Source organism: Podarcis cretensis, assembly GCF_951804945.1.
Source record: "Podarcis cretensis genome assembly, chromosome: 13".
Lineage (NCBI taxonomy): Eukaryota > Metazoa > Chordata > Lepidosauria > Squamata > Lacertidae > Podarcis > Podarcis cretensis.
Window position 1 is genome coordinate 25,168,037 of NC_137182.1, and position 22,325 is coordinate 25,190,361.

General features: G+C 44.7%; 1 protein-coding gene and 1 long non-coding RNA gene across 7 annotated transcripts in view; one reads left to right on the forward strand and one right to left on the reverse strand.

Moving 5' to 3' along the window:
- Positions 1-619: 619 nt before the first annotated feature.
- LOC307201166 lies at positions 620-21,692 on the reverse strand. The gene is made up of 3 exons (XR_013832605.1): positions 21,568-21,692; positions 20,777-20,844; positions 620-1,306 (listed from the first exon to the last, which is right to left on the reverse strand). It is a non-coding gene; the product is annotated as an uncharacterized lncRNA (long non-coding RNA).
- The window catches only part of MLLT6 (MLLT6, PHD finger containing), an 89,381-nt gene continuing 68,607 nt past the window's right edge, over positions 1,552-22,325 (forward strand). For 3 of the 6 annotated variants that reach the window (XM_079949344.1, XM_079949347.1, XM_079949348.1), the window contains exons 1-2: positions 1,553-2,271; positions 21,608-21,687. In XM_079949344.1, the coding sequence (XP_079805470.1) occupies positions 2,163-2,271; positions 21,608-21,687 (189 nt within the window). In that variant the 5' untranslated portion in view covers positions 1,553-2,162. Of the gene's footprint in view, positions 2,272-21,607; positions 21,688-22,325 lie in introns of all 6 variants that reach the window. The other 3 variants (XM_079949349.1, XM_079949345.1, XM_079949346.1) reach the window with 2 other exon arrangements.

The window sequence follows — 22,325 nt, forward strand, 5'->3', positions numbered from 1 at the left end:
CAGTGTTTCAACCTGTACTTACCGTTCAGACACTATTTGCCATTTATTTTATTTACTGCATTTTTACTTTGCCTTTTGGACAAGTATTGTCTCCAACATGGATCAAGAATAGGGAGGGGGAAAGAGAGAGACAGAGAGAAAGGCCCTGCCATCAGTCTTATGAACTTAAAAGACAAGAAACACAAAGGCAATTGAGTGGAGGGAAAACATAGAGGGAGATCAGTTCTTCAAGGCCAGAACAAAGCTATGAGGGCATTCATATCCAGCTCAGGCCACGCTGATCTCTGCTTGCTGGCATTTTTGCTTGAATAGCAAGTTTCTCCTGTTGTTCTTCTGAAATCTACCCATCTGTCCCTTAAGCCTTGGAGATCTAGCTCTTGCTCTCTGAGAACAAGGCCTTGCCCTCTTCTGTCAGCACTTCTGGTATCTGAAAAGCGCCATCAGGTCCCTTTCAAACATAAACCAAAAGTTACAGTGCTGTAAGAAAATTATTAGGTTTTCCATTGTGACCGTTTGGTTGGTTGGACCTAAAGGTGTTCTTAACTTGCTTTGGGGGTTTTCAGTCAGCAAGGCTACCTCCAATTCTGCTTTGAAGAGCGTAAAATAGATTCACGGAATCTCCAGATGTCCTTTTTATTGTGCTTTCAGGATGAGTTGTGCTCGTGATCCTGTATTCAGTGCTGCTTCAGTGCCTGCAGAAGTTTCAGGTGGAAAATACAGTTGTGTTTCAAATCAGCGCACGACCCGCAACCTCCTCCTGAAATCCTGTAACTTTTTATACCTCTTAGGATCTCTCTTGACTGTGTTTTTTTGTGGGGGTTTTTTGTGGTGGGTGTATTCTGCAACATGTCACTGACATGGTAATAGCTAGTGCATTAGTTTATACTGGGCCGTCCACACAACGTTCCATTTCATTAGCTGTACTGCAACGTGTCTCCAAAATTATTGCATTATTGCCGCCTGGCATTTGCGCAATAGCATAACAAAACCTATAAACCAGAAGAACATTTACAGTTTTAAAAAGTTACAGAATTTCAGTACGGATAGGCGCAGCTTGGAAACGAAGCATTTGTATGTCCACCTCTCAACTTTTGCGGGCACAAACAATCCTGAAAGCTGGCTTATGTATAACCACCCCAATATCAGAATGAGCTTGAATCATCAGTGAACGCACACTAATAAAAGGATGTCTGGAGGACAAGTTTCAGTATATATAGCGATAGGTTTCAAAATCCACACGCTCTTGTTGTTGTTGGGGGTCCACTTCTCCTCACTGGCCGAAGGGTGGCGCTGGCGGAACCCTTATCTGTCAAAAGAAGGCAACGTTACAGATAATAGGATTTAAGGGGGTGGTGGGAGATATTCCTCCTTTTTTTTCCCTTTTGGTCCTTTGCTTGCTTGATCGCTCCATATTGAACAACGACCAAAAGAAAAAAAAGAAAAGGGGGGGGGGAAAGAAGGGAGGGTGGAAATGTTGCTCGTGCACTTCAGATGCCAGATCCGTTCCCCTGGATGAAGAGAAAGGAAAGGAAGAAAAGGCGGCGGTGGCGGGGGTGGGTGGGGGGGACCCCGAACACTTCAATAATTGCAAAAGGGAGCTGCTGGCGGGGGTGGGGAGGAAGGAAGCAGAAAAATACCTCCCTCCCAAGTGAGGCAGCTGTTCCTGAACCTAAGACTTTGCAAGCGCGTGGAGCCATGATTGCTGGGTTGTGGGCTGTGTGCCGCCAAGGCGACGTTTTGTGCGTGTGTGCGTGAGTCTAGCGTGTATGTGCATGTGAGTGAGTGTGTGTGTTTGTGTGTATGACTAGCAACCGCGTCTGCTTCAGCTCAAGCAATGCCGCCGATCTCCCGTTTGCAAATAACAATGTGGCATTTTTGTCCTGCGGGGAGGCTCCGGAGTCCCCTTCTTTTTTTCCCTCCGCCGTCCTAGCAAGATTGTTGTCTCTGAAAGGCGGATCGGAGAGAGAAAGAGAGCGAGAGCTGGGGAGGGGAGGTGGGGGGGGGGAGAGGAGGGAGAGAAACAAACCCGGAGATTATAAAAGAAGGAAGAAAAGGACGAGGAGTGACTGCGTGTTTGGAAACAACAACATCACCATCACCCCCAACGACAACAAACAGGAGGGTAGTAGGAGGAAACCAGCTCAGAAGAAACTTATGGAAGAATGAAGGAGATGGTGGGTGGCTGCTGCGTTTGTTCCGATGAGCGGGGCTGGGCTGAAAACCCCCTGGTGTACTGTGATGGGCATGGCTGTAACGTGGCGGTGCATCAAGGTAAGACCCCCCCCCAACCAATCCCTCCGTATTGACACCTTTTCCATCCCTCCTTCCCTCCTTACGCCTCTCTTTCCTTCCCTCCCTCCCTCCCCAGCCAAGCCCCACTTTGCATCTTAACTCTTTGCCAGACTCGATGCATATATCTATATAAATCTATGTGCGCGTATATATCTATAGCTCTGGCGATGGAGTCAACAGAGAGAGAGAGAGAGATGTGGTGTAATTTCCCCTCCATTCATCTCAAGCCTTTGCAAAGCTTTGAGCAAATAATAACAACGATATTAATAATAATAATAAAAGATGTTTAGGCATGGAGTTGGAAAAAAGAAAATAAAAACGGGTGGGAGGATTTTAAGTGTGCGTCGTTGTTATTCATAGTAAGTAGTGTGATTTCTATTGTTCTGTATAACGGTATTCTTGACAGGGCCTTCTTGGGGAGGGGGATGCAGAAGCGCAACCTTAGGAAGAAAGGGGGGTGTCGGAGCTGTGTCTGTATCGCTGGGAGGGCAGGTTTCTTTTAATTCTGCTAGTGCCGGGAGGGGGGCAGATCTTAGGCTTCCCCTCCTCTCACTGATGTGTGTGTGTGTTTATCGCTTTGTTTTGTTTTGTTTTGTTTTTATTTATGCGTTTTTAATTGCACCGGCGTATAAAGGGATGTGTGTGTGAGAGAGAGAGAAAGAGGGAGATCTAAAACAGCAGCAGAGACAGAAAGGTTAGACGGGGGTGGGCGGCTTGTTGTGTGCATGTTTGTATTTGTATTATTATATTATTTGACGTAGCTTCAGAAGAATCGTATGGCCGTGACCTCTGACGGTCTCCCTCAGCTTCCTTCCGGATTAGCAGGGGTGCTATTATTAGCCACCCTGCTGTCACTTTTTTTTTTTGGTTGTGTATGTGTGTGTAGAAGGGGTGCTCTAGCCTGCAGTTTCAAGGTAAGCTAGGGAAGGGGGGATAATGTATACCAGAGAGAGATAAAGCAGAATTTGGGGGACATCCCTTCTCTGCAAAATAACACATTTGAGCAAGGAAAACAGTGTGTGTGGTTTGTGTGCCTCCGGGCTACTATTCTGTCTCTTAGTAGATCATTAACACTGGAAACAGAAGGGCAAGGAGGAATCACCTCAGCTGCACCCAGCCCCACAGATCTAGGGCTGGTGCTGAGCCTGGCGTTATCTTTTCCAACAGGGCTTTGCTTTCTAAAATAAATGAAAGTAAAAGAACGACCAACCGTTGTGGGAACATCACAAGCTCCCTTATACCGAGTCAGGGCATTGGTCCATCTAGAAAGTGTTGTCAACATTGTACTGTCAACACTGTATGGGCAGCTAGTCTTTGCCACCTGTACTGGGAAGATGCCAGGAATTGAACCTGGAACCTTCGGATGCTCTACCGCTAAGACACAGCACTTAGGCTTACCCCACAGGTCCCCTGTCTCTGATCCCTAATCCGAGATGCATGAAAGCTGCCTGTGGTTATTTCGTAGTGCGGAGGAAAGGCACTCTGTCCATGCTCACAAGCGCTGTCTTCGCACATCAAAAGCCATGTGTTTATAGACAGGATTTTGAGCTTTGATGGAAGTAGAGCTTCTTTACCATGACATACTGAGCTTGGTGTGTTTCATGTTTTATCCTGTTCCAATGAGTGGTAGCTAATTCACAGCAGACCCATTGAAATCAACAAACTTAAGTAACTTAGGCACCATATTAATAACACCAGATGTTACCCAGTGTGTTTTGCTTTTATATAAATTTTACATAGCTGGTTTTATTTCTAGTGGCTTTGAATGACCAAAAAGTAGGAAATAATTATGTTTTGTTTATCTATCTATCTATCTATCTATCTATCTATCTATCTACCTATCTATCTGTATAGGTAATTAATAAATAAATATATAATTAATATTTTATTTTTTATTTTTTAATCCTGCCTAAGCATTTAAATTCTATGCAGCAATTTAACACGTTCCCAAGCTGAGTCTTGGTTTTGAAGATAGTTTTTGGGACTCCGTTTGACATTTAGCCTTATAATGAAATCCCATTCGTTCGCTAGCTTTGATGCTGCCTCTCGAATCACCTGCCCATTAAAAACAATTCATGCACATAAGCAAGTGAGGAAAGGCACCTTGCGAAAGGGAAACTGGTGAAGGGTTGCAAAAAATGTTAGCCAAATCAGCAAAGGATTGTAGCTCAGGGATAGAGCCTGCCTTGTAAATAAGCCCACAAAGTTAGTAGCCTGCAACAAAATTCAGTTGGCCACTAGTAATCTGCATTTCCATGCTGGTTACAGAGGAAGGAAGCCCCCGCCATCAAAGTCTACAAGGGGGAGGGGGCTACTAAAGCAAACAGTCCAACCCCTGCCTTCTGCCATGGTGGCTGACAGAGGAGGGATGGATTGACCCTTTTCTTCTCTGCCAGCCTATGCACTTGCCTTCATGGAATTTCATTCATTCGCCTGGTTGGATTTCCTGATCACCCATCGCTACCAAGCAAATGGTTAAATACAAAGCTGAGTGGACCAAATGCTTTGAGTGGACCAAGTTAGTCCCAGGCATCTCTAAGACTGGGATGGATTCCTACCTGAGATGCTGGAGAACAGCTACCAATCAAGGTAGATAGCATTGAGCTTGATGGACCAATGGTCTGATTTGCTATTAAGCAGCTTCCTGTGTTCTTACCTCGAAAGTTGTTGGGAAGGGCACAGCACCAGAGCCCAGTTTCCCCAAAGGCTAGCTACCTTGCCCTTGGTCCTTTCCTGAGAAATCTGTGACAGCAGCTCTGTCAACAAGGACTCTTTCAGGAAGACTTAACAGCTGATACATCTGTTTGCTAAATACTAGACCAAAAAAGCAACTAGGCTGCAATCTGTAAATACGTTCTGTGTATATTCTGGTCTGGTCAAGGGACTGATGCCGATGTAAGCATTATGCTGTTGTGCACAGGGAGTCAGAGATGCATTGTCTTGAATGCATGAAAAGGAAATAAACAACAATCTGACTTTTAGAAGACATCGGAAGGGATGTTTTTATAGGGAAGTTTTTAAATGTTTGATGTTTTATTGTGGTTTATAATTGGTCGGAAGCTGCCCAGAGTGGCTGGGGCAACCCAATCAGATGGGCAGCATATTAAATAATAATAATAATAATAATAATAATAATAACAACAACAACAACAACAACAATCCTGTCCACGCCCTCTCCATTCACTGACAGGAATGCTTTGCTAGGCAATAAGAAATACATTGCCTGGTTTAGGAAAAGCCAGTTAATGGTCTGTGGCCTGCTTTTGGTCTCCAGAACTATTTCATCTAGCCAAATTGTATGGTTAAAAAATGACCATAGTTACTCTCATAAGGTAAATAAAAATAGAAATAGATTTTAGAAGGAGGAAGAAAAAGACAATGCGTAGTACAGTGATTAAACTTTGGGGACTAGAACTCAGAGCTTCACCTGACCATGAAGTTCAGAGTTTGGTCATTGAATATGAAGCAAGTTTTACAAAATATTAATAGTTGTTACATTTTTGTTTAATATAAGGCAGGCTTGCTTACTTTGTATGACCAGAATAAGAAGCTGTTTATTATTGAGGCTAATATAGGCTTCCTCAAACTCTGCCCTCCAGATGTTTTTGGCCTACAACTCCCATCATCCCTAGCTAGTAGGACCAGTGGTCGGGGATGATGGGGATTGTAGTCTCAGAACATCTGGAGGGCTGAGTTTGAGGAAGCCTGGGCTAATACACAACTACTGTACAAAGGAAAATTAAAGTAAACACAAGAACAAGCTAAAGGGTGGAGTCTTTGCTCCTCCAACCCATAATAACTGGAGACAATATTTAACTCTATAGTTACCAATTGCTACTACTACTACTATGATATCACAACTTTCAAAAAACCGTCAAGAAATTGCACCAGCTGTCTTCCACTAGACATGGACGAAGATATAGCTCACGCGAAAAGCAAGGTGCACCTTTCAGATATCACAATAACTTCTGAACAGTTGTGGAATGGTTTGTTTGCTTTTGCTATGATAAACTCCCCATGATGCTGTTACTGTGAACAATTAAGACAGCACAAAATATTCCTTTCTTGGAGCGTTTAGGGGATTTCCTAGTAAGGCTGGAAGATAGATGCTCTGCCTTACACAAACAGTTTTGGGGGGTTTTGCATGTAGAGGAAGGAACAGGGTTAAGGCACTTCAAAAATTTGCTTCCTCACATCAAAAGGTTCAACAAGCATTTCCTTTTTTATTTTTTCTTTGCTTGTCAAGCCTCCGCTCTAATTGTTCATTAGGTCATCTCAGTTCGCAGAGTTGGTGAACATCAGGGAAAGGAAAAGCCTGTTTGCAGCGGTGAGAGCGACTTCAGATGTCAAGTTTGTGTTTACCTCTGTGTCCTTGGGCAGCTGCTGGGGCTCCAGCAGGACTCTGGCAGGACCCACTGACAATGCCTGTCCTGGGACACAACTATTTTTTTCTAGCCTAGCACTCCAGGTCTAGCCACCACATACAATTTCCCTGCTCTGGGGTATCATTGGAGATTGAAATGAAGGCTTGACCCAGCTATCCAGAGCACCAGGTTAAACCCATCAGGGCCCACTGACAGGGGAGCCCACTAGAGACCACTTTCCCTGGGCTTCCCTTAAACCTGGAGCCAGCCCTCGTATGTGTGACCCCTTTGTGTTTCCTTCCGTGTACCAGACTGCACACGATTATTCCTCAGGACCAAAGTAGATCTGATGGGGATTGCCACGCTTGTTTATTCATAGGTTTGTCCCATTAAAATTTGAAATGGGGATGGCTTTTTTTATATATATAAAGAGAGGCTTAGATGTGAGACATTTAAACAGCAAATGTAGTTTGTTTGTTTATATTAAAGGTAAAGGTAAAGGGACCCCTGACCATTAGGTCCAGTCGCGGACGACTCTGGGGTTGCGGTGCTCATCTCGCTTTATTGGCCGAGGGAGCCGGCGTACAGCTTCCGGGTCATGCGGCCAGCATGACTAAGCCGCTTCTGGCGAACCAGAGCAGCGCACGGAAATGCCGTTTACCTTCCCGCTGGAGCGGTACCTATTTATCTACTTGCACTTTGACGTGCTTTCAAACTGCTAGGTTGGCAGGAGCAGGGACGAAGCAATGGGAGCTCACCCCGTCGCGGGGATTTGAACCGCCGACCTTCTGATCGCCAAGTCCTAGGCTCAGTGGTTTAACCCACAGAGCCACCCGTGTCCCCTTTGTTTATATTATCAATGCTATTAATTGCATTTATATCTTACCTTTCCCCCAAGGAGCTCAGGGTTCCCCCACTTCATCTCCACAACAACCTTGTGAGGTTGGTTAGGCTGTGAGACGGTGGTGATTGGCCAAAGATCACCCAATGAGCTTTGTGGCTGTGTGTGGACTTGAACCCAGATCTCCCAAGTCCTAGTCTAACACTCTTAACCACTACACCACACTAGTTGCTTGTATTATGTCTAGGCTGGGTCTCGGGAGCACCCATAGCTCAGGCCATCTCTTTGGTGTGCTACACTGAGCTACTGTTGGTGAAACAATTTAATCCATATATGTAGCACAAATCACCTCATTTTTTAATAAAGGGTAGCATTATAGATCTTATATAAGACAGCAACCACCACAAATGCTCATACGCAACACTGTTTTTAGTGCAATATAAGTTTGAATCTAGGGGATAATGGACCTTTGACCTTCGCTTAGCCTTCCATAATCTCTCTGGAATGCCCCACCTCCCAAAATTTTCATGTTTCTATGTATTTGGTAGCATATGAAATGTTTTGTGTGAAGTGGTCTGTAGTGTCATGGAAAGCATAGAGGACACAGCAGTCAAGAAGCTAAACAACAACTTTGTTGTGTTTGTAGAAGAAAAACAGAGCAGCTGTCTGAAACACTTGACTCCACCTAGTGACTAAACTGTATAATGATACTATCCACACAGAGACAGGACAAAGATGGGAAAGAAGTCAGGGGTTTGTTAAACCAGAACTGGGGCAGAACTTGAAGGCTATAAGAGACAGTTGCAGCAGCCCAGTGAGGAAGGCCTGGCCTGTGAGGGACTTAATGTCTGGCTAATTTAGCAGCATCTTCCAGGCCAGGAGGTTGAGTGTGGCAGCCAGAGCACCTGAGAACTAAAGGAGAACAGAAATATGTATGCCTTTGCTCTATAACTCTAGTCTATTTTATGGTGTTTCTAATGTAGTGTTAGGTGCCTCAAAGGCTTCAGTTAACAGGCAGGTTATAAATACTCTCAACTACATAAATAATAATGTAAAAGAACAGGTGCCTCTTTTCCAGCAGCGACAGTATAAGGCTCCATGGCCTACTTTGCCAACTCTGTTTGCGCCATCTTCCATGGGCTGGAGGCTGGGATAGGGTAAATTTGCCAGCTACAAGTGGATTTTGGGAATGTGATGCACTGACTGAGGTTGTCCACAAAGTATGTGACCAGACCCTCCAAGTGTCCCTATTTTCCAGGGACAGTCCTGGATTTACAGAAGCCGTCCCAGTTTCTGATTTGATCCCGGAATGTCCTGCTTTTCCTTAGGATGTCCCTGTTTATATCAGAAATGTTGGAGGGTATGGAATTATGTGACCTCCCCCCAGCCAGAGAAATTAGTAACTATACAACCTTTAGAAGACACCTGAAGGCAGCCCTGTATAGGGAAGCTTTTAATGTTTAATTACTTATTGTGTTTTTATATATGCTGGAAGCCGCCCTGAGTGGCTGGGGCAGCCCAGTTAGATGTGTGGGGTATAATATTATATTAAGGACATCACTATTTTCATCGGAGAAATGTTTGAGGGTATGTGTGACAACTAAATGTTAAAGAAAAGAGAACACCACTCTTGTACTTTCCTCTCCCCATAGCATGTCACACATGATATTGTGCATGCCTCTGGCATAATTTTTTATATATTTAGTTTTATCTGGAGCTAAGACTTATTCCATTGAAATTAAAAGGCCCAAGTTAGTCACATTCATTATTTTCCATGGGTCTACTCAGAGCAGGACTAACATTCTTCACAACCTAATAATTTCAGTCTTTCAATGTAATCCTATGCACATCTACTTGGAAGAAAATCTTATTTGAGCTTACTGTAACTTTCTCCCAGGTAAATGTGTGTAAAATTCCAGGCTGAAAAACATAATTCTTGGAGAGGGCAGCATGTGAATATTCATTTGTCACATCACCCAAATGTGCATTCCAATAATGAATACGTTTAGCCCGTTTTGATTGACACTGTCAGGGGTTCAGGAGCAGAGGCACAGGGAAGAGAGGAGATGGAGAGCGAAGGGGAAGAATCCGAGGGGAGCGTAGGAGAAGAGGACAGTGGACCGAGGGATTCCATGAGCCTCTCCAGCGAATCGGAAGATTCACAGAAGGGGGCGCCAGTGGCCAGGGGTAGGGGGTTCCCAAGGGGAACGCCCCAGGAGCAAGGGGGCAGCAGGGACTCCCAGAGCAGTAGTTGGAAATCAGGACCAGCTTCCCCACCAGAGCAGAGTGGGGGGGAAGAGTCCCAAGGATCGGGGCCAGTGCATTCCCCACCAGGGAGAGAAGAGAAGGCAGGGCTGACCACACCTCCATCGGAGAGTCAGACAACGGAGGGGAGGTCAGATCCGGCCAGTATCCCGGAAGAGGGAAGCAGTGACAGAAGTAGTGTAACGGTCAGGAGGAAGGTCACTGGGTTGGCGCGAGAGGCAAGTTCAAATGTACAGGAGCGCGGGACAGCAGAGAATGAGGACTGGGAACCGGGTCCTAAAGCCCGCCGGAGGGAGGGGGAGGAGCTAAGCGACTCAGCGTCGGAAGAGTCCAGAAAGGGCAATGCCCCAGCGGGCAGGAGGACCCAGAGGAGGAGAGAGCAGCGTAAAAGGTGGAGCAGGGCTAGGATCTTAAACTGGTGTCATAGGGGAGGAGACTCAGACGGTACTTCGCCGGTCTAGGGTTAAGACGTAGAGCTGCGCGCTGCGGCTTTGAAATGGAAACTGAACCTCAATAAAGACTTTTGTACATAACGACAGCCTCGCGTTGGTCCTCTGTGAGCTGGGACCTAGGGGCAGCTCTGACAGACACATTTCATTTCTGATGTAAAAAGTCACAAGAAAGGACTGAAAGTGCATAATAAGAAACACAGCTGCACTTCACAAGCAAGTCAGGCTCTCTCTCTCTCCCCCCCCCCCTTTTATTGTTACATTACCCTCATTCCCTGATAAACTGGTGTTCTGTTTCATGCATAAATTTAAAATTTATTAATCAGGCAGCCCAATACAGGTTGTTGCCAAACAGAAACGTACGAGCATATATACATAAGAATTAAACGTAAGAAACAAACACTTGACCTTTACAAAAATTAAACGTAGATCGAAAAGCAGAACCTTAAATACACAAGGGAATCTTGCTGCATAAAAGATAGCAAACAGGTACAGACAGTAAACAGGACATGGGAACAGGAGGCCAAGGGATGTGGAGCTGAGAACAGGCAAAGATTAAGCCAAGTGGAAAGTCATGTGAACACAGGGGGTCATGGGAAAAGCAAGCACATCTGCCTGCTGGCACTAAGAAACTATGTGCCGTGATTATGCTCGATAAGCAAATGCATGGGCTGATGTCAGGTTTCAAACCGTATTCCTTTCCTCGTTTGTCACAAGCAAGCAGGAAGGGCAGTAGCTCAGCGGCCGTAGAGCACCAGCTCAGCATGCCTTGGCTCCCAGGTTAAACCCTTGGCCTCTCCAGATCAGGCTGGGAAAAATTCCCATCTTAACTCCAGAGAGTTGCAGCCTGCCAGTGTGGACAATATTGAGCTGGAATGGAGAGAGTATAAGGCCTCACTGAGAGTATGTTCCTCACTGTTGCCATTTTGCTGCTCCTGCCTACCTCTTTTATTTGTGGCATCTTTTATGAAAGCCCCTGATTAAATTGTCAAATTAGACATGTACACATGTCCCTATTTTCTGGGCAAGATTCGTGGTTTCCTGTTATGAGACCGGAAATTCCATGTATCTGGAAATCTTCCTTCCTTCCTTACCCGTATAAACAGCATTTAAGCCATTATGGGCAAATTAGACAATTGGCTTTTTGACAGAAGCCGGCACCAAACCTGTTAGTGCTCCCTACAATCCCATATTAGTCCTTTAAAATGGGCAGTCGGCCACATTTGTTGTGTATGACTCAGTTGGAACCGTGCTTGTTTCGTAAGTGCAGGATTTGGGTGCTGTGTGAAGAATCCGGTAGTTTTTTCACCTGAGAAGCCGCTAGTCCTTAGCACTGAGAAAACAGCCTTGATAATCTGGGCATTGCCTGCTAAGATTGCAAAAGCTGGAGCGTGAGGCTGAGTGGGACTTCCAGCAGGGAGAACCTTGATGAGATATTTCCTTTGGATTGTTAAGGAAGGTTGTTTAAGGTCAGAAACCAGCTCCTCCCTCCCCCTCCCCTCAAAATATTTGCCGAAGAAATAAGTGCTTTGTCTACAATGAATGGGTGGGCATGACTTGTTAGCTGATAAAAGAATTTTTGGCTTATTAATCATCTGCCTTTTAGCCAGTGAATGGAGGAAAGAAATTTCAATACATTTGTATTTTGTCTTGTTAAGTTTCTGACATACTGATTGAAGTGTAAGGTAACTTACAATTAAGTCTACAAAAGCTAATATTCATTGTTAGAAAAGCTTTCTTGAGTACGTCCTTTTTCCTCTTCCTATTATAGAAAACATGCCATAACCAATAAGAGTCTGTAGGTGAAAAAAAAATGTCCCCTATAGATTAATCAGGTAAAGCTTTAGTTGATAAATCTGCTAATGAAACCGATGGATCAGGCTGTCAGGGCTAACATATTTCTCATATGCTCCAAATATGTGATGTCATGGTTAGAGTGTTGGACAAGGACCAGGGAGACCCAGGTACCAATTATTTGGTAATAATAAGATAAGCACTGCTGGATTCGGACAAAGCCCATCTAGTCCAACATTCTGTTCTTACAGTGGACAACCAGATGTTTATCCTTGTAGGGAAGCTATAAGCCATTGATGGCCTTCTCCTCTATGAATTTGTCTAATCTTCTTTCGAAACCTTCCATGTTGGTGGCCATCATGACTTCTGGAGGGAGCGAACTCCATAGTTTAACTGTGTGTTGTGTGATGAAGTTCTTTATTTTGTCTGTCCTAAATTTTCATTGGATGTGTCCCCCGGAGAGGGAGAAATTTCTCGCTATCCACTTTTCCAAACCACGCATGTTGAAGTTCAGTCTAGGTGACCCCAGGCACATCACTTAGGAGGAGAAACTGGGAAGGCTCTTGGAAGGATGGATGGGATATGTTTGCGCATAGGCAAGTCTCGTTGTTTTCAGTGAACTTACTCCAGGTATTTGTGTCCAAGGTTGCAGCCTAAATATCCCCATTTATCAGGGCCAGACGCAGCTTTCTGGTTTTTGTTCCAGATAAATTGCAGCCCCATGCTTTGCCTTTTGGGATGCCTTGTTGCAATGTTGTTCACATGAGATGCCAGACTCTGAGACATCGTCCATCAATGCTCAGCTATCGCCCTGGGGTTTTGACAGCTTAAATATCTGGGAGTAGTATAGCAACAGTGCTGTATACATCTTGCCCTTAGTACACAGTCATGTTAATGAATATGCATGAACATTTAAAGGCGGGAGCTGCCAGGCTTCAAACTTGAAGGGTATATTTTATTTCTCAGTCCTGAGGCTTACGAACCAGAATCAGGCAGAAAATAGAGATTCGGGGTAGACAGAATGACATACCATTAGAAGTAAGAGGCAGCGTACCCAAAGCACCTGTTCAGTCCAGGAGGGGTTTTTTAAAGTACCAGGACTGAGCTTTTACACAGAAAACCCCTCCTAGCTTTCTGCTAACCTTTCTTCATTTCAGTAGCCTAATTTAGATTTTTTAAAAAAGCATTTTTGTTGTTGCTGCTGTATTGTTAAATAATTAGACCCAGAAATCCTTGCTGACCCTATTGCAAATCATGTAGGGATCTCTCAGCAGACCTGAATTTGCCCTCTGCCCATTCCTGCATCCATCCATCCAGGTAGATAGATTTCATCCTCACCTTTCCTCCAATGAGCTCAAGGCGATGCACACGGTTCTTTCCACCCTGTTTTATCCTCGCAACAACCCTGTGAGGCATGTCAGGCTGAGAGATGATGACTGGCCCAAGGTCACCCAGTGAGCTTCGTGACTGAGTAAGGGATTTGAGCACAAGTCGCTCAAGTCCTGGTCCAACATTCTAACCCGGGGCAGGCAACCTGTGGCCCTGCAAACATTGTTAAACTACATTTCCCATCACCCCTGACCATTATCTATGCTGCCTGCGGCTGAGGAGATCAACGAGCAAAGGGAGCACATGTTCCCTTTTTCCTGTTCTGGTATTTCTTTAAAGGAACATATATCCCTCCTCTTAAAACCAGCACAGGACAGGCTGTGGCAGAATAAACGGAAACAACAGACTGGCCTTCAGCGATTTGAAATGATGGTGGTGGCAGAACCTTGAGCAGTGATCCTTGTTATGAGCAAGGGGAATTACAAGTATGTCCCTGTTTCCATTTGTGAAACATGGGAGGGTATGATGATTTGCAGACAGGATCGTTGTCACTTAACCGAAGTCAGAGATGGAGTGTCCAGGAATACTGAACTACCTACGGGCACTGTTTTGAGTTGGTGAAAAGAGAAGCTTATTGTCAGGTCTGTCACAGAGCAGGGGCAAGCGGTTGGTCCTCAGTTGCATTATTCAGGGCAAGACAGTCCTCTGCATTGCTACTCCATCACACTACCTCCTCTCCAATACATTTACAGTGGTACCTTGGTGCTCAAACTTAATCTGTTCCAGAATTCCGTTCCAAAACCAAAGCATTCCAAAACCAAGGCATGCTTTCCCATAGAAAATGGATTAATCCGTTCCAGACTTTTAAAAACAACCCCTAAAACAGCAATTTAACATGAATTTCTCTATCTAATGAGACCATCGATCCATAAAATGAAAGCAATAAAGAATGTACTGCAGTCACACAATCAATCAGTCAATCAATCAATCAGTAGCTGTACTGGATTCTTCCACACAGTCACAAAAACAAAACAAAAAAAGAGCCGCAAAAAACAAAAACGCAAAATAAATAGCAAAAACAGACAGACCTCAGTGTGGCACTCAAAACGGAAGCGTAACAATCAAAACGGAGCGCGCTTGGCTTCCAAAAATTTTTTGCAAACCGGAACACCTACTTCCGGTTTGCAGTGTTTGGGTTCCAAGTTGTTTGAGTACCAAGGCGTTTGAGAACCACTGTATTGTTTTCATTTATTGCGCTCTTCAAACTCGTATGCTTGGGCTACAATCCTAGGCATACGTACCAGGGTGTAAGTCCCACTGAACACAGTGGATCTTACTTTATTTTTTATTTTATTTAATATATTTACTGTATTGGCCCGAATATAAGATGCAACCGAATATAAGCCACACCTTTAAAATGTAGTGGGGAAAGAAAAAAAATCTTCTGGGCTGCTTTGTCGGGGGGGCGGGGAGGCTACGACACTTTGCCAGCGGCCTTCCCCCCTTTCTCCTTCTCTCAGCCGGCATAGGGGAGGCTTGGGAGCCACAGTTGGGATGGGCGCTATTGTACCGCACCCCCAACAGCCCTCGTGGTGGCATCCTGGGCTGGAGGGGGGCGCTCTCCATTCTGGCCTTGGAAGACAAGTCAGGGCTACAGACCTAGGACAGCTGTTTCAGAAGTGATATTGTAGGGTTGTGAATATAGGTAAAGGTAAAGGTAAAGGTACCCCTGCCCGTACGGGCCAGTCTTGACAGACTCTGGGGTTGTGCGCCCATCTCACTCAAGAGGCCGGGGGCCAGCGCTGTCCGGAGACACTTCCGGGTCACGTGGCCAGCGTGACATCGCTGCTCTGGCGAGCCAGAGCCGCACACGGAAACACCGTTTACCTTCCCGCTGGTAAGCGGTCCCTATTTATCTACTTGCATCCGGGGGTGCTTTCGAACTGCTAGGTTGGCAGGCGCTGGGACCGAGCAGCGGGAGCGCACCCCGCCGCAGGGATTCGAACCGCCGACCTTTCGATCGGCAAGCCCTAGGCGCTGAGGCTTTAACCCACAGCGCCACCTGTGTCCCTTGTGAATATAAGCTGCACTTTAACTTTTCATGGTTGGAATTGGGGGGGGGGGAAGTGTGGCTTATATTCGGGCCGGTACAGTACGTACTACTTTATTCTTTGCATTTCAGCAGTGTACATAAAAAAAATATCCACAGAACATGGGGCAATAACAGAATTAAAATGTATCATAAAACCCAAGCATCACCTTAAAATGCTTGATGAAAGTCTTAGCGATGCACCTAAAGTTCAGTAAGGAGGGTGTCTGTCTAAGTTCAAAGTGGGAAGGAGTTCCACAAGCTTGGGCCCACTACACTCAATGCATACAGACATAGGACTGTGCTGTAAAGTTCATTCATAAAGGTAAAGGTAAAGGGACCCCTGACCATTAGGTCCAGTCGCGGATGACTCTGGGGTTGCGGCGCTCATCTTGCTTTATTGGCCAAGGGAGCTGGCGTACAGCTTCCGGGTCATGTGGTCAGCATGACTAAGCTGCTTCTGGCGAACCAGAGCAGCGCACGGAAACACCGTTTACCTTCCCGCTGGAGCAGTACCTATTTATCTACTTGCACTTTGACGTGCTTTCGAACTGCTAGGTTGGCAGGAGCTGGGACTGAGCAATGGGAGCTCACCCTGTCACGGGGATTCGAACCGCCGACCTTCTGATTGGCAAGTCCTAGGCTCTGTGGTTTAACCCACAGTGCCACCCGCGTCCCACTAAAAAAAAAGTTCATACTAAAAAAGTTCATCCATAGATAGTCTTTAATTTCTGCAGTGGTATAGTACTATGATTTGCAACACTGCACTGGTGCATTTGATCCTATGAGCTTTCTAAAAGAAATAGCACAACTCTACAGATCACATTGTGAGAACATTTATAAGTGGGTCCTTCTGTATTCATTTTAATGTACTGCCAATTTGAAGCTGTCTCTTGATGCTGAGTGCTTACGGTGCCTATCTCTTAAATGGGACAAAAATGGATCCACTTCGCTGCTCCCAGATTAACAGGCGAGCAGGATATCACACAGATGTCCACCAGGTTGAAAAAGAGTTCTCTGTGGTTCAGAAGACCACCTAACAAACCTATTACTTTGTTTGGAAAACTGGAGGGGAAAGCTAAGGTATTCAATTAATTTGAACTTTAGGAACACGGTTAAGCATGCTTCATAGGACTGAAGCATTTGTGGCAAAGGAAGGAGAAAGAGAGACCCTGGGCTTTAGAAACATCAGCGCCATGGATCTTAAAGGAAATTCTGCCTGAGTGAGAAGCCAGCTTCTTAAGTTCTCTGGCACAAGTTCTGTGTATGTAGATGAATAATGAGATGCTCAATTCTCTGCCCTAGTAACCAAAAAGGTACATTCGCTGGAGGATTGCTTCTATGTAGCATTCTTAGTTTCAGTAAACAGAGAGGGAGGTGGCAAAAGATAGGAAGTCTGTCAGTTCCAGAATCTAATTATGCCAGTCTTCAGTTCTCCACATTGCCGCATCAATTTAGGAATAATTTTTAAAAGTCCTCATGAACATTCATCAGCATTTTGGTGCAAATTTCTCACCATATACACATTTTTGTATGCCATTTTGCTGAAGCTACACATTTTTGCAAAGCAATTTCCCAGTATATAATGCATTCTTGTATGCTTGCTTTCACTATTATATGCATTTTTATGCATACTTTACCCCAGTTTTTGTACACATTACATGGCTGGAGACCTGTACTACAAAAATGGGAGAAGTGTGACTTTCGAAGGTTTGCTGCATTTCAGTTTGTATACTGTTTTAGAAAGAGCAAATTAGGTAGGTTTGCCTTTAAATGTGAATCAAATCAAGTTTCCTCACCCCCCTCCCCCATCCATAGTGGTGGCACATGCAAAACGTTATTTGACTTATTTGGCTTTATTTCAACATGATGCTAAGGCGCATCCTGTGCAATCATTCTGCATTGTCAGAAATTGCATTCTAATCTCTGCAGCCGTGGTGTGAGTCAAGCAAATGTGCTTATATTGAGTGAATTTGGCTACAGTATTTTGCTTTGCTTCAGGAAAGGGCCAAAGTACTCGGCAGGACATTGAGCCCTTCATTGTGACTGCTGGGAATACTCGCTTAATTTAAGCCAGAGCGCAATTTAGGGAGGGCAGCCAGGGACAGACCCACAAACACACTCTCTCACATGTTTCAGATCACGTGGACCAATATCTCTTGGCCAGCTTTGCTGGTTCTGCACTCTGAATGACTATTCATATAAACAGCGAAGTGTACTTGTGCTCTAAGTATGCATGCCAATTACCAAAGTCACAAACCCTTCTTCTGAAAAAGAAATGAAAGAGTAAATCTCTGGCAGCAGTGCTATAATTATTATGGGGAATAAAAAGAGTCACCGCATCACATGTTCTTAAAATAGCCTTTTTTGTGGTAACTTACAGTGCAATTCTGTAAGCGTCTGTTCATAAGTAAGCCCATCTGAATCCATTTGGACTTACTCCCATGCAAAGTATGTATAGGATTGCACCCTTAGTCTTAAATATATCCAAAAGAGGAGCTTTCAAGCTTGTGGACAAACTCTCTTTCTCTGCCTCCCTCTCTCTCCTACTAATACTTACATGAAATAGTTCTCCTGAATGTCAGTGCTAATCTCTGGGTGACTTGAAGCTGTACTCAAAGAGAAAAGACCGACTGGGCATGCACGGAGTGTTTTCTTCTCCCTGTTGTGTAACTGCAGCTGGTACCATTCAGTATTTATCCAGTCACCTGAAGATTAGCTTTCAGAACAGAAACCAAGATGCCCAGACTGCCCTGAACATCTCTCATGTTACATAAAGCTGTAAATTCCACAAAGACCTTTTCTTTTTGATAAGCAAACTTTTAAAAGCAAATATTTAAAAGCAAAGTTTTAAAAGCAATGCAAATATATAGATAGTAGATAGATAGTAGATAGATAGATAGATAGATAGATGATAGATAGATAGATAGATGATAGATAGATAGATAGATAGATAGATAGATAGATAGATAGATAGATAGATGATAGATAGATGATAGATATTCATTTGCAATGTTGATGTACTTTTATCAATTGCATTTCCCTCATTTATAAGTTCGTATGCTTTCTCTCCTGCCCCTATCCTTTGTTCTCTTTCTTGCCTTCATAACATATTCCTTTCATCTCTTCCTTGAAACAGGAAGGGATATAAACAGGAAGGGATTTTAATACAATTTCTCAGTGGCGCTGGATTATTCTTGCCTCTCCTGCTAAAGTGGGACCGAAGACCGTTTCATCTGCCAGAGCTCTTATATATAGCTCTCTGTTTTCCATACTTGTCTGGACTCCTGGGCTCTTTTTGGGGAGTTGGCCTTTCCCTCCTGATTTCAGTGCGTCATCTTTTTTTTTTTTTTTTTTTTTTTTAAAACCCACAACAACCTTCTTTTGGCTCAAGTTAAGTTTTGAGCCATAGATAGAGGCATGGAAGAAACCTGTACATTTACATCTGGCCTGGGTTGTTGTAGGCTGCTGTCCAACAACACCAGGTCTGCCAAAGTGTTGCAAATCACAAGGAGAGAGTGATTTATGCTCTAGCCCCCAGCCCCCTTTCCTCACTGCTTTTTTTTGCTGAATTACACCAAAAAATCTATCTAGATAGACCTGCATTCTGTAACCAACTTTTGGGAAGCTCACAGGTATGGAGTTTCTCCCCTTCGTGTTTTGTTTCCAGCATCTAGTATTCAGAGTTTATAGGTTTCATTTTAAACCCTTCCTGCTGCTCAAACTCAAGATACTGTTCTCACCACAGGATTCTGTGTAGCAGTTCCAAAGAACACAATAAAACAGTCCTCATAACCTCTAGCTCTAGGGTGGGGAAACTTTCTCAGCCTAGGGGCCACATTCCACCATAGGCAGCCTTATGAGGGCCAATGGTGGGCGGAGCAATGGCTATAACGCATACTTTTGCACAGCAGGCTGCATTCCAGCTTCTCACAAGTCAGAGATTTTCTCTCTCTCTCTCACACACACACACACATCTCCTGGAGAGCAAGAAGCAGTGAGAAGAGGTGGAGGGTGGTGGTGGTGGGAGCCTTCTTCGTGTTGGTGCCCTGCCTGTGGAATTCCCTCCCCAGGAAGGCTTGCTTGGCGCCAACAGCGTTGTACTTTCAGAATGAGACCAGGGTGTTTCTTTATTCTCCTGGCATTTTGACTTTTTGGGGGTGGGTGGGTGAGAGGGGTGAGCTGCTGCTGCAGCAGCTTTGCATGTTTTCATTTGGATTGTATTTTCTGTATTGCGCTTTTAGTTTTGTAAGATCTCATGGCAAACTGCCTTGAAAGCGTGCCTGAATGCTCATGTTTATAGAGAGTTTGCAACCCATGTTTATTGGTAGGAATGATGTCTTTGGCTTGTCTGCTTCGGGAACCACAACGCCTTACAGTTCAATCCTAGGCATGTCTATGCAGTAGGAATTACACACAAACTTCCAGGTACATGTGTATAGCAGCCTTCCCCAACCTGGTGCCCTCCAGATGTTTTGGGCTACAGGTGATTCCCAACTACCACTCTATTGAGCACACATCCTGATTTTTCTACAGGGAGATTAGATGACATTGACTATTTATTGAGCATTCATTTCGATGTGTTTGCGGGAAGGTTGGAGCAAGCGTTACCCCACACTTTCCCACGCATTTCCACGCATTTCCACTGTCAGTCGAAAACTCTGCTCTCTTGGGGAAGCAGGTTTGTTATGTGAGATTTCGCAAGCAACTCTGATTTATAGAATTGTAGGGTTGAAAGGGACCGCAAAGGATCCTCTGGTCCAGCCCCCTGCAATGCTGGAATCTGTGCAATCTGAATTTGCTGGCCTGTTATTGAATCCTGCATGAAAACAGTAATAATCTGGAAGCATCCTACAAATGTGGCCCGTGGTGAGGGATGATAGGTGTTGTAGGACCCAGCCCTGCTTGGTCCCAAGTCTTGAGGCAGTGTAACACATTCATTGTGCCACTCTATCCCTGCCTCCTCAGAAGTAAGCCTCGCCAAAATCAGGAAAGGGTGAATAGAATTGGAGACTGAAATATTCTTCCACATTTCTAAGCAAATCCTTGGCAACCAAAAAATACTTCTAAAGCAGGGTTTCCCAAACTTGGGTCTCCAGCTGTTTTGGGACTACAGTTCCCATCATCCCTGACCACTGACCTTGCTAGCTAGGGATGATGGGAGTTGTAGTCCAGAAAACTTGGAGAGACCCAAGTTTGGGAAACTGTGTTCTAAAACCTGTTGTCAAAATTGTTTCTCAATGGTTAAGTTCAGTAAATTGAAGCTGAGTGGGAGCAGCTGCTTTTAAGTTCGGATACTTTTATCCATGAGCACCTTCTTCAAATGAATACTTTTCCTTAAGTTGCCTCTTACCTTTTTAAGCACTGTGCCAGGTTCAAAGAGTTTCCCCCCACAGGATCACTTAACTGACAGAAACGTCCCTAAAAGCAGCAGATTTTATTCTTCAGATGGAAGGTCTTAAAACTTAGGCAGGCAAATCAGTGCTCCCAATGGGGCAGTGTACTGCTAACCCTTACCTTGCTACAGCTATAGAGCTCAAATCTAAAGTCTGGTTGTAGGACCTTAGAGCTGAGCTGCCTTTTTAAGATGAAGGTTGTCAACAAACCGAGGACTCGCTGAGGGGTAGAATTTTTTTTTGAGGGGAAGGGGACACTGCTTTGAACTAGCAAGCTCAGGTCTGCTCTCAATTTGCCGTAATTGACAATAACTTTTTGGAAACACTACTCATAACAAAGGAAAAGGCAGGCAACTACGTACTTTGTGGAGCTTAGCTCTGCAGAGTGCTCCTTCCAAAACAGGGAGAGCTGGCAGATTTGCAGCCTGGTAGGCCTGCACAACTTATGAACCCACCAAGCTGAATGGAGCCACTAGCTCAAGTTGTGGCCTGCCAACTGCTTGAAAGCCTCCTGTTTTGTGGTGTGGGCAGGCCACAAAAAACCAGAAGTTTTATTGAGCTGTCTTCTGTGACTGGCTGGATGTGTTTGGCTCAGTGCATCACAAGTTGTGCAGGCATACAGCATGAGATTTGAGAAGTCCAGCCAAGCCTCTAAGAGACTGAATAAGGGGGGGAGGGTTGTGTTGGAGGGGACCAGCCCAGATTTGCAGCTGGAATAGGAGCTTCTAAACATACACACAGTACATACCCGCACATTTCACTCTTTGTATTTTCCTCTTCCCTCACAGCGTGCTATGGAATTGTTCAGGTTCCCACTGGACCGTGGTTTTGTCGAAAATGTGAATCCCAAGAAAGAGCCGCCAGGGTGGTGAGTATGTCAGAAGAATTGCCCTGTGCTGTGTCAGGCCCAAGTTCCATTTAACCCAGCATCCTGTTACCGACAGTGATCAGCCAGGTGTGTCTGTGAAGCTCACAGAAACAGAACATAAAGGCAGCAGCCTCCTTAGGTTGTCATCTGGAATGTTGAGGTTGATTGCCTCTGAAGGTGGAGGCTGAGGCCAGTGAGCACTAGGCAACTAAATGGTTAGCACTGGTGCCTACATAATTTGCCAGTTTCTTCACACCTATGCAGACCTGGTTCTAGGGTCACTATCTGAGGTGGGCACAGAAGTAGCACTGCCTGTCTGTATTTATTTATTTTTTACCTCGTGTGACCCCCTGTATTGCAGGAGCACCTATATTTCACTCTCTAGCTCTATACATTGAGTGGCTATTATTCTAAAAAACAACAACAACAATGACTTTATATGTGCTAGGGGGTGTTTAAAATTTTAGCGGTGCCCTGTGTGAGACCAAAATTCAGGGCCCCTCCCACCTCTCACCTTCCATTCTGCTTATTTCACTACATCATAGCTGTGTTTTTAAAAGGGGACAAATAGTCTTTCCATTTTTTCCTTTGGTCATTTAATTTTGCACATCCCCAATAGTGTCCCTCCCACCCTTAGA